The following is a 14159-nucleotide window of genomic DNA, read 5'->3' as shown; positions in this document are numbered from 1 at the left end:
CAAATCATCACAAATCTCCAAAAAGCTTACCAAAATATTTATTGAAAAATATCTGGGTATAAGGGGAACCACACAGTTCAAACCTGTGTTGTTCAAGGGTCAAGTGTATATTCACTCGGTGGAAATTTTATAGCTATTAATAATAAATTGTTATGTCTGAAGTAGGTGTAGGAACGTACCAACCAACCACTTTTTATTTCCTACTGGGCTTTTTTTTTTTTTTTTTTTTTTTTAAGCTTATCTTACAGGTAAAATAAACACATTTTGTAGCTGCTCTTCTGCCTTACCACTATACCTCATTATCATCCATCATTTATATTTATTTAAGCACCTACTGTACTAGACACTTGAAATAATTATGTTCATGTAAGTGTTACTAATAAATGTATTGAGTTTATGTAACATGAAGAACATTTTTAAAAATACTAAGTCAGCAATTCTTACATTATTCTGGTAGTATGTACTGAGATATGCTATAATATTTTTATTCTCTTACACAATACTGACCTCTAGAGATAAAGCACTGTAAATTCACTTCTTAGTAAAACTGGTTTTTGGAATATTTATGAAAAGGATTAAGAGGATTTTTTGTTTTTTTCTCTTCATTTTTTTTTACTTTTATGAATAATTTCAAACAAACATAAAATTATAATGAATACTTATATACCCCTTCATCCTGATTTAACAGTTGATAACAGTTTTACATATTTGCTTTCCTATTTTTGGCCTATGTACCTTAAAGAAAATTATAAGGATCATAATAAACATTTTACCCTTATACTTCAGTATGCATCTCTAAAAAGTAAGATTTTCTACAAAAGGACAGTATATTAATATAATAAAATTAACAGTTATTTCCTAATGTCATCAAATATTTACATTTCCCCGATTGCTGCTAAAGTGGATTTTACAGCTGGTTGCTTCAAACCAAGATCCAGTCAACCAACAAGCATTTATTTTGGTTGATAGGTTGTTAAGTTAAGGTTTCTTAATCTAGAACAACCCCTAGGCCCCTTATGCCCCCCATGACATTGATGTTGGGAAGCTTAAGTCATTTCTCCTTTAGAATAGTCTGTCTTTTGGACTTGTCTGATTGTTTCCAAAGGGTGTCATTTAACTTCTTTATTTTTATATCCTCTTATAAAAAGTGCAGATTAGATCTGAATCCTTGATTGGATTGAGGTTAAGCATTTTTGTCATGAATACATTGTAGGTATTTTTCACATACTTCCTACTGCATCATATTACACAATACTTGTCTCGCCATTCATGATGCTCAGATGATTAAAGTGTTCATGACCTGATCTCTTAGTTACAAAATTTTTATTTTTTTGCTACTAGCAAGTAATCTGGAGAGATTTTGACATCATTTGAGATTCAGTTTTATTAAACCTTTTGCATAATAGTTTTAAGCTCTATTAAAGATGTTATAAAATGAGATTTTCTATTTCTGTTGTTTCTGCATATATTAGCATGAATTCTTCTACAGAGAACTTTCTCTATTAACTGGAATTAATTTGTTTATCCTGAAATGTTTCTTCTAGAAAAGCAGGATAAATGTTTAATTCTTTTACTTTATTTACCAATTTTCAGAGTGAGGAGTTAGAGTATAGAACCCTTCCAGCGGTAACATGTTTTTCCAGGAAGGAACAGGCTTTCTCTCTCTGTAAAATATTCTTATGATCTTAATGAATTTTATATGTTCAGTGTGGTTCAGACAATTACTATTATTAGTTTTAAGTTAAATTTGTTCTTTTTGTTGCTTTTACTAATGCCTTTATTTATCCTTTTTTCTTTACATACTCATATAGTCCTTTTCTTTAGACATTGTCTCATTGTCTCTTGGTTCACTACTATAAGCGTCAGTGAAATTAGCATATTTCATCCTTGACCATCATTTCATTTTAGACAGTTATATTTTTTTGACGTTTACTTTTCGACTCTGCTGTTCAGCTTGTCAGAGTTAAATGGTGTCCTTTAACTTTTATCAGCCAACTATGAGAAAACCATTTATACACCTTTAGTCTTTTACCTTATTCCCATCTTTGGTTTCCCCTTAAATCCACAGTTAAATTTGTTCAATGGTAACCGACAATGCATTTGCTAAGAGTTTCTCAGTCACCCCTTGGTTGGATAAAGCTTGTCCTCTAATAGATTACCTTAGAAGAGCTAACTCATGGTATGATCTTCCCTGAGTACATGCTAACAAGTTTGTATATAGTCTTGATACTTAAAAGACTACTTGGCTAGTTATACAGTCTTTGGTTCACCCTGTATTAGTTTCCTCGGGCTGTCGTAACAAGTTAACCACAAACTTGAAACAACAGAAAATTATTCTTTCAAAGTTTTGGAGGCCAGAAGTCTGGTATCAAGGAGTCAGTGGGGCCATACTTTCTCTGCAGGCTTGGAGGAAGTTTTCTCTTGCAGCTTTTGGTGGCTACAGACATTGTTGGCATTCCTTAGTCAGTAGATGCATCACTTCAGCCAGTCTCTGCCTATCTTCACATGACAGTCTCCTTTCTGTCTCCCCTGCTTATAAGGACACCAGTCATTAGATTTAGAGCCCACCTGTCATTAGATTTAGAGCCCACCTTACTCCACTATGACCTGAGCTGAACTAATTGCATTTGCAAAGATCCTGCCTCCAAATGAGTTCACAATCTGAAGGTTCCAAGTGGACATGAAGTTTGGTAGGACACTGTTCATTCAACCCACTAAACTTCAATGATGTAACTATGATGTCTTTTAGAATTGGCATTCTGGGCAAATTTCCCATGTACTCAGTATGTCTCTCAGTGTAGATGTTTAGGTCCTCTCCTAATTTTTTTATTTTGTTAGAGACAAGATCTCACTCTGTTGCCCAGGCTGAAGTGCAGTGGCATGATCATAGCTCACTGCAGCCTTTAACTCTTGGGCTCAACAAGTGATCCTCCGACCTTGGCCTCCCAGAGTACTAGGATTATAGGCACAAGCCACTGAGCCCAGACTAAGGTTCTCTTTTGTTTTTTAGGGACATTTTCTTGAATTGCAATTTTAAAGATTAGCTCTATCCCATTAATTTTTCTTTTTCAGGGACTCCTTATATATGTATGTTGACTCTTTTTTGTTTTCTTTTTTTTTTTAATCTATCACTTTCTCTGTGGTCCCTTTTATCTGTTTACTTGTTTCACTTTCCTTTTTGCTTTTCTCATTGCTTGCTATACTTTTGGAGAAGTCTGTTGCCCTTTGTGTGTCCTGTGATTTAGTGCTAAGCCTGCAGTGATTTTGTTCTTTTCTTTTTATTCAGTTTCTTTTCTGTGTTATATGAGCTCCCACTTTACATCTTGTTATTGTTTGCCCATCTTTTCTGAGTTGTTGATCTTGTGTTTCATGGCATTTATTCAATATATTGTTGCTTATTATTTTTAATCATGTTAGAATATTGGGTTTATGGTTTTTCTCTGCATTGTGGAAATTTGAGTATCTTGAAATGTTTTAATCTATGTTCTCTATGTTTTCTTTTTATATTTTTCAGTGGACATTGCAGTTTTATACTTCTTATCCCTGTTTGGGCCAGCTATTGTGGGATTAATGGAAGGTTGGTGGCAGGAAGGGAGTTTGGATGATTCTCAGTTCAGGAGCTTTCATTTCTGTTAGTGTGGGAAAGGCTTTATCTTCATTGTCAGTATGGTTTTTGGTTTTCAGAGCTCTTCTTTCTTGTTTGATCTGACCTTGTTTCAATAAAGCCCCTATCTTAATCTCTTCCTTCTCTTCAGCTCTAGTTGCTACCTTCCAAATCCCAAAAGATGTCTTACATCATCATCCCCTCCCTTGCTGCCACCAGGGTGTTCTCAAGACTACAATTCTGGTCCCGTATCTCCTCCAAGCTGCTGCTTGATGCTTTGTTGCCAAGTTTCAAGCCTTTTTCAATACTTCCCATTTTAGATGGAACCTCTTCCTTCTGGGGAGAAATCCTGGCTGCTGTTATCTGAGTCCTACAGCCACTGAGAGTTCTCTGACCTCTTAACTCCTCTGTGAAGCTCTTGCTATAATCCCCACACTAGGGTCAACTCCAGCGCTTATCCTGCTGTTCTTCAGTGTTTACCTCCCTACTTTCTCATATGTTTGTGTTGGTAGCTCTCTTCTGTCTCCTACTTACTCTGTAGGTACAGAGCATGGGTATTTCTATTTGTTCTTCTTGTTGCTGTGTATAGTTTTTAGAAGGAGGTATGAGAAGAGTCCAGGAGACTGCCATCATTCTTGGGGAACTCAGAAACCCAAACTCAGCTAATGTTTTTGATTTTTTTCTCTGCAGCCAGAAATAAACTGGTGATGCAGCTGGTTTCATTACTAGCCATGGTGGACTATATCTTGCCCTGTAGTGAGTGACTGCTAAAACAACAATCTAATTGGGATAATTCTGAGTAAGTTTGTTCTCTTGTATAGTTTTATAGTCAGTGAAGAAAACTTCCAAACCAGGAAAATCATCTGAAGCCACCTCTGACATCCCCTTCCCTTTTAAAAATTCTATTCTATTTTGAAATCTAAGGCTTTTTCTTTAATACTCTCTGATAAGGCTGATATGTAAACCTAACTCACCTCTTTTAACTGTTTTCTGTTTATAAAGTCACTTAGGAGATTGAGCTAATATTCAAATAATTGAAACCATGAGTATATAGAAGTGGAGGCAGTATAGGAGAAAATGCGTTTTAAAATTGGAGTTAGGGAAGTTACTTGTGCTTATGTTGCAGGTTGGGTTCTCCAGGAATCAGACTTGGAGCTGGAGATTAGCTTCAGGGTGTTTATTAGGGAGTGCTGTTGGGATCACAACTGTGAAAGAGAGGGAAGGAAGTTGGATAGATGCAGGGAGAAGTGGAGTTGCAGTGTCATCCCAGTGGAGCATGGGAATCCTTAAGCCAAATATTTAATAGTCGTTGTCTTTGGTTATGCAAGATAACATGATCTTTTTTAGTTTTGTCTTAATACATGTCTATTTTACAAATACATATATACTACTTTTGTACTCTGAAAAAAAAAGCTTTCTGTTTTGGGGGAAAATACAAATAATTTTTTAGAAGAGAGTTATTTTGTCAGTCATACATGGCACTTTGGGTTCTGAAGAATATAACCTTTAGTTTTAAAGCTTCAGTGCCATTAATGGATATTATATTTGCTTTTCAGCTTGGGCAATGGTAGATGGTGGTTCAAATGTGAAAGCCCGCTCTTCCTACAATGAGAAGACCCCAAGGATCGTTGTGTCTCGTTCCCATTCAGGGATGGTCAAACAGGTCGCTCTTCAGACTTTTGGAAACCAGACTACAATTATCCCAGCTGGTGGTGCTGGTATGTTCCTCTTCCTGTGTGGTCCCTGGAGAATGTTCCTGGCATGGTCAAGGCTATGTTAGGAGACTAATTTGCTTGTCCATGCTTGGGAGGAAAGTGAGGAGGAGTGGTGTACTTTCAAGGCAGGCTTGGTCTCCTGTTTGGTAACCTCGAGGGTGGGATTTTAGTCACTCTGCCCTTCTTATTAGAAAGAAGCAGTCTCACAACAGTGGTTTCTCTTTCTTGAATACACAAAAGCATATTCCCATTAGATCTACCACTAATTGCTTTTTATGCAATCTGATTTCAAAATAATTGTCTTACTTAACTGTGGGAATATCAGGGAGAGGAAGAAAGATCAAGCACTTAAGATGCTTCATGTGGCAGAAAGACGCCAGGAGTCATCATAAGTATTATTAGAAAGGCTAATCCCTGAGTCACTTTTAACACCCCTGAACTCTTTAACCTGCATACCTGGGATGAGCAAGAGAGGCTAGTGCGCACCCACCTTATCGTATATTCTCTACTATTGTATTATAGTCAGCCTAGTTTTTTGGAAAAGAAACCGATAATAAAATTTGAAGCCTCATGAGCCATATGTATACAGTCTCTGTTGCATACTATTATTTGATTTTCTTTAATGAACTTTTGAACATATTTTTTAAAGATTCTCATCTTAAGAGCCCTGTAAGAACAGGCCATGACCCGGATTTAGCTTGAGGGGCTGTTTGTCAACTCCTTTTATGAGTACTGTCTAACATGTCAGAAATGTTTTAATTCAGGTTAATAGCAAATTATGGTCAGAAAACAAATGTGTTGGAAAACCTCCTCAGCACACATAAAGGGAGAAGTAATACTTCTTTTTTGTTTTGTTTTGTTTTGTTTTTTCTCTTTTTGAGATAGAGTCTCATTCTGTCTCCCAGGCTGGAGTGCAGTGGTGTGATCTAGGCTCATCGCAACCTCCGCCTCCTGGGCTCAGGTGATTTTCGTGCCTCAGCCTCCCGAGTAGCTGGGACTACAGGCATGCACCACCATGCCTGGCTAATTTTTTATTTTTAGTAGAGACGGGGTTTTGCCACGTTGCCCAGGCTGGTCTTGAGCTCCTGAGCTCAGGCAGTCTGCCTGCTGTGGCCTCCCAAAGTGCTAGGATTACAGGCGTGAGCCACCACACCTGGTCAATACTTTTTAACTTTTATGCCTAATAATTTTAATTTTCTGTTCTATATATCTGCCTTCTTTCATATGGCTTCATTATTTTCTTAGAGGCTCTCTGTTAGGTTGGTTAGGAAAAGTAATGTCCAGAATACCCAGCAGGGATGAGATGACTAGGTTCTAGACCCAGTTTCTTCTGCATTTGTTTTATTACTTTAATTTTTAAATTCTGCCTCATTACAAAAAGGCTTTAGAGTGGTAGTGTTACTGTTAGTTCTCTTTCACATCAGGCCTACTTAGATGTTTAGGTAAAACTTGTGTGTATAATATGTCATTCCATAGAAAATGGCACGTAATGAATGTGTCATTCCATAGAAAATAACCACAATGTAGATTTAAAATTTTTAAATTGTAGGTATATATTTGGTTACATTTGAGACTAGCTTAATAAGTTACTTTGCAGGCCGGGTGCAGTGGCTCACGCCTGTAATCCCAGCACTTTGGGAGGCCAAGGCAGGCAGATCACGAGGCCAGGAGTTCAAGACCAGCATGACCAACACGGAGAAACCCTGTCTCTACTAAAAAATACAAAAAAATTTAGCAGGGCATGGTGGCACGCACCTGTAATCCCAGCTACTCAGGAGGCTGGGGCAGGAGAATCGCTTGAACCCGAGAGGTGGAGGTTGCAGTGAGCCAAGATCACGCTGTTGCACTCCAGCCTGGGTGACAGAGCGAGACTCTGTCTCAAAAAATAAATAAATAAATAAAAATAAACAATAAGTTACTTTGCAATGTATTTTTATTCTGAGTTTAATGTTTATACAGTTACTTTAAAATTTTTTTAATTTGAAATAAGTTTAAACTTAAGCAGTTGCAGAGACTGCAGCAAGCTCCTGCACACTCCATCCTGCTATTTTAACAGGATACTTAATCAAAAAAGTATGCTACTTTCTTAAAATTTTTTGAATAATAACCTAAATTCTTTGTTTATCTTTTAGGTTATAAAGTTTTAGCACTTTTGGATGTGCCTGATAAGAGTCAAGAAAAAGCTGATTTATATATCCATGTGACATACATCAAAAAGTGGGATATATGTGCTGGTAATGCCATCTTAAAAGCCCTAGGGGGGCATATGACTACCCTGAGTGGTGAAGAAATCAGTTACACTGGTTCAGACGGCATTGAAGGGGGACTCCTTGCTAGCATCAGAATGAACCACCAGGCCCTGGTCAGAAAACTCCCAGATCTAGAAAAGACAGGACATAAATGAGCATAACTGATTACAGGGTACAGTTCTTCACAGCTGAAATGGTTAGCCTGAGATGCTGGAAGCTTCAAAGGATTGGTGGAGACTATGCATGGTTAAGGCCATCCCGAACTTTTTAAAGTATTTATGAAGCATCAGAGACTTATTTTCCCTGTAATAGAATGCAAAATCAGGGAAAATGGGTTGCTTTGTGTCTCAAGTATTGTCTTTATTTTTGAGACTATTTTCATACAGTTGTCATACACAAGGCGCATATATATATTTGTGAATTAAAATCTGTAGCTGAGTCTACATTGTTATGAGTCACCATTTTCACACAACATCATGAATCTTCACTGTTTGTTAGTACTTTCATATAGAATTTGGTTGAAGGAAAGATTGATTTTTGTGTAGATGTTTAATATAACTTTACAACTATATCTCATTGAAAATAAAGTCATTGGGGATTTTTACCTCTAATTTGGATGGAAAGCACAAGAAGCCACACATTCATTAATATGCAACAAATGTTGTATTTATGTTACTGAATATTTCTATGGATTAAAATAGAAAAAGTTTAATTGATTTTTTCTTTTAAATTTTAATAACAGGTTCACCAGCTGGTAGAAAATAGAGACACATGATGGTTTGCATTGTAATAATTTCTGTGTGTATGTGTGTGTGTTGTTTTGTTTTTATAAAGAAAAGTGTGTTTGTACCCATGAGTTCAGCATTTCTGCCATCTTGCTATTTTCATTTTCCCTGTGGAAGATGCATGGTTGCATCCTTTTCCTTCTGACCAACACTTAGTCTTTAACTTTGTAAGGTTCGGTTTAAGGTTTCAGGGTTAGCACTATAGTTTTGGTTCATTTTCTCATTAACGATAAAATATGCTGTAAGGCACTATAAGAATATAAATGATTCTGTTACAATTGAAAGTTACTTGACATTACATGAATTGAACTGGCTTTCATTATCTTCAGACACTTTGTTTTAGTATTTTTTTTTAATTTGCTAGGTTTGTATATAGAAGATCCTTTCATTATCAAGAATGAGTATGGTTGCTTTTGCCATGGTTGCTTTTACTATTAATAAATGTATCTAGCCTACCCAAACTCTGTAGTAACTTTTGAGATTCTCTTAATTTCCCCTCAGATTAAAATAGAGAAGGTTGAAAGTACTTTTTGATGAAATTTTTTCTAGTCTGGTTAGAAAAAAAAAGTTGTGACATATTCATTGTGTTACCGTAACTAGAACCTTGCTTTGTGAACTGTCTTTCATTGGGATGTATGGTTTCTCTCAATGTGAAATCTGGAAACTTCATGTAAACTATCCATGCCGTTATTTCATGTGACTCCAGTGCCCTTGTATTCCATAACATGCTGATGAGAGGGATTTCTCACGGTTTCTTTCTTTGCTAAATTTTTTAACCATAAAGCAGCTTTCCCTTTATTTTCCCATCTTGGAAGTAAAATTGACCAAAGAATGTACGTTCTAGCCTGGTGGAATGTGCATACTTTAGGTTTGTATGTTACATTGTCCAAAGCCCTTTACTTTTTCTTATTAGTAAACTGAATCTAATATGACACAAATGTTTTCACCCAATCTCTTGCAACTGGTCAAATTCGAGAAGGTGTTGGGCCTTAGTAGTAGGCCTTTTCAGTGAAAATTCATTCAAAGTTTTGGTAGGTGGAACACTTGATATTTAAATAGGACTTGAAAATTTTGAAAAGAGTATCAGACACCTCATTTTTTTACTTTGCAATAAGCTGAAGAAACTTTCTTTTTCAGGAGAGATGGCAAAGGTATATGCTGTTGCCAGAGTCCTGTGGTATAAGCATCCGTTTTTATTATAGTATGTCAAAGTTAGGGAAATGGGACTGGCAAGTAAAAAATGGAATTTAATTTCAATGTTTTATGGGAACTCTGATTTAATGGGAAGCAAACTAGTTCATATTAGCAGGAATTATTTTATTTTTTCGAGACAGAGTTTCACTCTCGTTGGCCAGGCTGGAGTGCAATGGCGTGATCTCGGCTCACCGCAACCTCTGCTTCCCGGGTTCAAGCGATTCTCCTGCCTCAGCCTCCCAAGTAGCTGGGATTACAGGCATACACCACCACACCCAGCTAATTTTTTTGTATTTTTGTTAGAGACAGGGTTTCTCCATGTTGGTCAGGCTGGTCTCGAACTCCCGACCTCAGGTGATCCGCCCACCTCGGCCTCCCAAAGTGATGATTTTATTTTTATTTTTAATTGTATTAATCTGCATCTAGATAATGACTTTGTGAAGGGTGTGTGTTGTGTGCAAAACTTAAGATATTGGTTGAGAGTTAAATACATTATTTTTATAATATGTTGGGTATAGTCTAGTTACTAATGTTTTTTTAAGTACTTTTATAAAAAGTTCATTTTTAAAATTGTTTGTTTTTAAAAGCCAATATACGTTGCAGAATTAGGAACAGTATTTATATTTATTTACACAAGACATTGTGCCATAGCATCCTAGGAAAACACCTTCATGAATGAGTAATGTAATCTCCCAGAATTACATTAAAATTATTTCTAAAAAGTAGCAAAGTCATTACCTTTTGCTTTTAATGACCCACACCTCACCAGCTCCTGGTCTTTTCTTCACTGTTGCCCTTATTTTGAGGCAATTTTTCTTAAAATATGACTTTTATGCACCACATTTAGTAGAGGCAGTGACATCAGTGATCTCAGTACCCATCAGCTGTCCCCCTCCTCTGCCGCTCTTCATCTCTTCTACCTTGTGACCATTTCCCTTACCGGTTTATGTTCTCTGTCTCTGCTTTTCTTTCTTAGCCAGGATACTTCCCTCACAACTCTCTGCTGAAATCTGAAGCTCTGGTAAAGTTCCTAGTATCAGAGATCAATCCTGGAGGAGGCCTAGTTCACTATTAGATTACAAAGACTCCTCACAAAGTAAAGGAAAATCACTTTCAAAACCACAAACCTTTATGTTGTCAAGTCTAATATGAGTGTTTTTACGAAGTATTTCTTTCTACCCATTGTTCAAGAATGTAAATGTAAAAAAAAAATACAAGAGAGTTGGGTAGATACGCATGCTTGAGGAAACTTGCTTTTACTGTTTTCCTACTTGTATCCCCAGTTCAGTTGAATTTACAAGGACCTACAAGATGGTCATGTTTGTCTTGGTATGTGCTACCCCAATTTTAGTGTTTCTTTCTTTATTTTAAATCAGTAATTATTCAGTTGATTGTTTATACTATATAATGAAGTAACAAAAACATTTTGGTTTGTATGTTTTAAGTAACAGTTGTGCAAATTCCTCTTGTTTGTTAGGTGCTCTCTTTGAATATTTTGTGAACTGTGTCAGAGGGAGAGGGGTGGTGGCTAGGAAGAGGGTCAGAAAGAAGCTAGAGGGAGGTCAGGAGAAGGGTAACAGGGAGGATGCAAAGCAGACATCTACCCTGGTCACCCCAGGATCAGGATATCTGTCCTTGTTTCATGTTGAATTCAAAAATTGGATCTCACTTAGGCTTTGAAGGTGACAGCCATCTCTGATAGCTGAGCATAAGTAAAGAAAGGTGGAGTGCCAATGCAGAAAGGAAAATATTCAGCTTTCCTCTCTTAGATCGCACTTTGAAGATGGCCTTTTGGAGACAATCTGACGGGTTAAAACAGGAACTGTTGGAATTATTCTAGCTGTAACTACCTATTGGTTATGTGTTGATTGATCCTAGAAAGAAAAAATAATTTTTCATTTTAGATCTTGATTGAATTTAAGATGTATTTATATGCCTACAAAAGGTCTGTCTTGTAACTGTTGTATAAAATAAACCTAATCTATGGTTTCATTTTTAATCTAAAAAAAGTTGTGCCTTAACAATAGGGCATTGTATGTTAATAAGGGAAAACAACCTTTTTAGTAGATGGGGAAAATAGGAACTTTTTGCCATTAAAACTTAAAGTTCTTTTGATGTTTTTAATATTATAGTTGGGGGAGATTCATTAAAATTAAATTGAAATAAAATTATTTTTGCATAACCTAGCATTTACAACTAAAGTATGTTTTTTATAAGAACTGGCATCTGGATGTATATAGGTCTGAAATAATATTTCATCTTTTGATTTTTAATTTTAATAATATTAGACCAGGATAGATCACATTTTTACAAATCTTAGTTTTAAATAAATTATTTCAGTGTGCTGTTAGTCCTCTACAGTCATTTTGGTTTAAAAAATGACTATTTATTTATGGTAGCATATCAATAATTTATTAATGTTAAAAAATACTGTGTATGACATTACAAACCAGAACAGTTCCTGGGGGAGAGGATTCTAATTGATTGGCAGTTCTGAGAGGGCAAGAAGAATGGAACTTTATACTTCAAAAGGAGGTTTTGGTTTTACCAGGTACTGCTTATGTAAATCGTTTATTTTTATTTCATCAAAGCCTGGCAGGTATATGCATTCCAATTTACCATTGGCAAAGCTTTATTTATTTTTAAGGTTGGATGTCGAATTAATTTTGTGGGAAAATGAGATTTGTAAGTAGTTTTCTTTCTAGATAAGATAACATAAACCAAACTTTCAGAAGTTAAGGATGATGAATAATATTGAAATGACTTGTTATATGTTGTAAGGGTTCCCTTAAGTATCATAATTAACAATTTGTGGAAATTGAAAAAGCATACTGTGTTATTTGATTAGTAATATGTTCCCTTAAAATTCATTTTGAGGTGTATGTTATACACATAGTAAATTTTTGTTGAGGAATGACTTGCTCATTCTGTGTTTTTAAAAATAGGAAATAAGGCATAGTGAGTCATCATTACATCAATTAACCAAAAAATATTTCATCCCCTCCGTCACTGAAATTATCTACTTTAGCCACCTTTCTTATTCTCGTATTAGGAGGGCACGTTTATGGACTTTTTAATTTCCATGTGCCATATTGTCCACTACCGGCAGTAGCCAAAGCTAGCTGTTTCAGTCCCACAGAAGAGACAGTGCTCTGCCGTGATGACAGGGCACTGCTAGGGCTGGTTTTTCTTGTTTTTCCCTTTTGGCAGTGTGGACTTCAGGAACTAGATGTATATGCACAAGGGATTGAGTTTACACTAAAATTAGGAAATAGAGTTTTCAATCTATGTTCTTGCCTCTTCATACTTTTATTTATTTTTTGTCATCCTGCCTTATACTGGGCTAACAATGAGATAAAATAAAAATACCTTTGAATACTCTTTTCCCTTTCATGTATTTAAAGCCATGGAGGAACTAGACCATTAGCTGTTGCCGTCACATGCTTAGACACCAGTTTACTTAGCGTGTTATGACCTTCCTCACCCATACTACCAAATTTAAATGGGTCCCGACTTCACCCTCTGGAAGGAAGTGAACTCTTCTCTCCCCATGGTTTCAGAGCAATTTTTACCTGCAAGCACCATCTCTGTATGTGCTCTTACTAGATTATACAGTTCTTGAGAGGGATTGCATCTTGGTGTTTTTGTATTTCCACCTCAACCCCAGCACCTAGCCCAGTCTCTTGCACAAATTAAGTACTTAATGTGTGTGGAGCTAAATTGAATAAAGGATTATTAGCATTAGCATGTTTTGTGCCTTGGTTGTATAAGCTGGTTGTTTGTTTTGTTACCTTTGCAAATATTTATGATTATCACCCCCCCACATACTAAATTGTTTTTAAAAGTTTTGCCTTTCCTTCAGATACTACCCCAGGCAATTTGCTGTAGATAATGTGATTGCTTCCAATGACATAATTATCCCAAATTCTCTGCCCCGGATATACTTTGCCAAACAAAATTTGAATTCTCTGAATAAATTGGTCATGTCTAAAAGAGATGGTGTGCTGCATCTCCTTTTTTTTGCGCCCCCCCCCCCCGACCTTTTTTTCTCATTGTGGTAAAACACACATAAAAATTTACGATTTTAACCATTTTTAAGTGTACAGTTTAGTGGCAGTCAGTACATTTACAGTTTTATGCAACTACCTGGAACCATTTCCAGAACCTATTCATCATTTCTAAACAAACTATACTCATTAAATAGTAACTCTTCATTCTCCACCATCCTCGCCAACCACTGCTAAAATCCCTGTGCCCACCCCTGAGCCAACTCCTAGTAACTCTTCAGCTTTCTGTCTCTATGAGTTCATCTGATTTTGAACTCTTAAGTCATCTGTTTGAGAACGGATGTACATGACATACATATTATAAAACTAACTTGAATCCTTTCTGAGATTTTTAAAAAGTAAGATGGAGGATAAAAAAAGAACAAAAGACAGGAAAAAATTGTAGAAAGGTGGTAATGTTATTGAATATCAAGGTTTTGGTCTAGGTTTGGTTGTTTGCTTCACAGAAAGCCAATCACTGAGACAATGAATATTGCCAAGGAAGAAAGGCTTTATTTAGGTGATGTTAAGTCAGGGAGATGGGAGATAAGTCTCAAATCTCTCAA

The 14159-nt window shown here is 36.2% G+C and overlaps 1 protein-coding gene across 1 annotated transcript in view; it reads left to right on the top strand.

The window, feature by feature from the left end:
* Window positions 1–13542, top strand: part of BPNT2 (3'(2'), 5'-bisphosphate nucleotidase 2) — a 35624-nt gene extending 22082 nt beyond the window's left edge. The window contains exons 4-5 of the mRNA XM_003823229.5: window positions 5161–5322; window positions 7452–13542. Coding sequence (XP_003823277.1) covers window positions 5161–5322; window positions 7452–7723 — 434 coding nt within the window. The 3' untranslated portion in view covers window positions 7724–13542. The remainder of the gene's footprint in view (window positions 1–5160; window positions 5323–7451) is intronic.
* The last annotated feature ends 617 nt before the right edge of the window (window positions 13543–14159 follow it).

Source organism: Pan paniscus, chromosome 7 (assembly GCF_029289425.2).
Source record: "Pan paniscus chromosome 7, NHGRI_mPanPan1-v2.0_pri, whole genome shotgun sequence".
Classification (NCBI taxonomy): Eukaryota; Metazoa; Chordata; class Mammalia; order Primates; family Hominidae; genus Pan; species Pan paniscus.
This window is presented reverse-complemented; position numbering and strand designations above follow the sequence as displayed.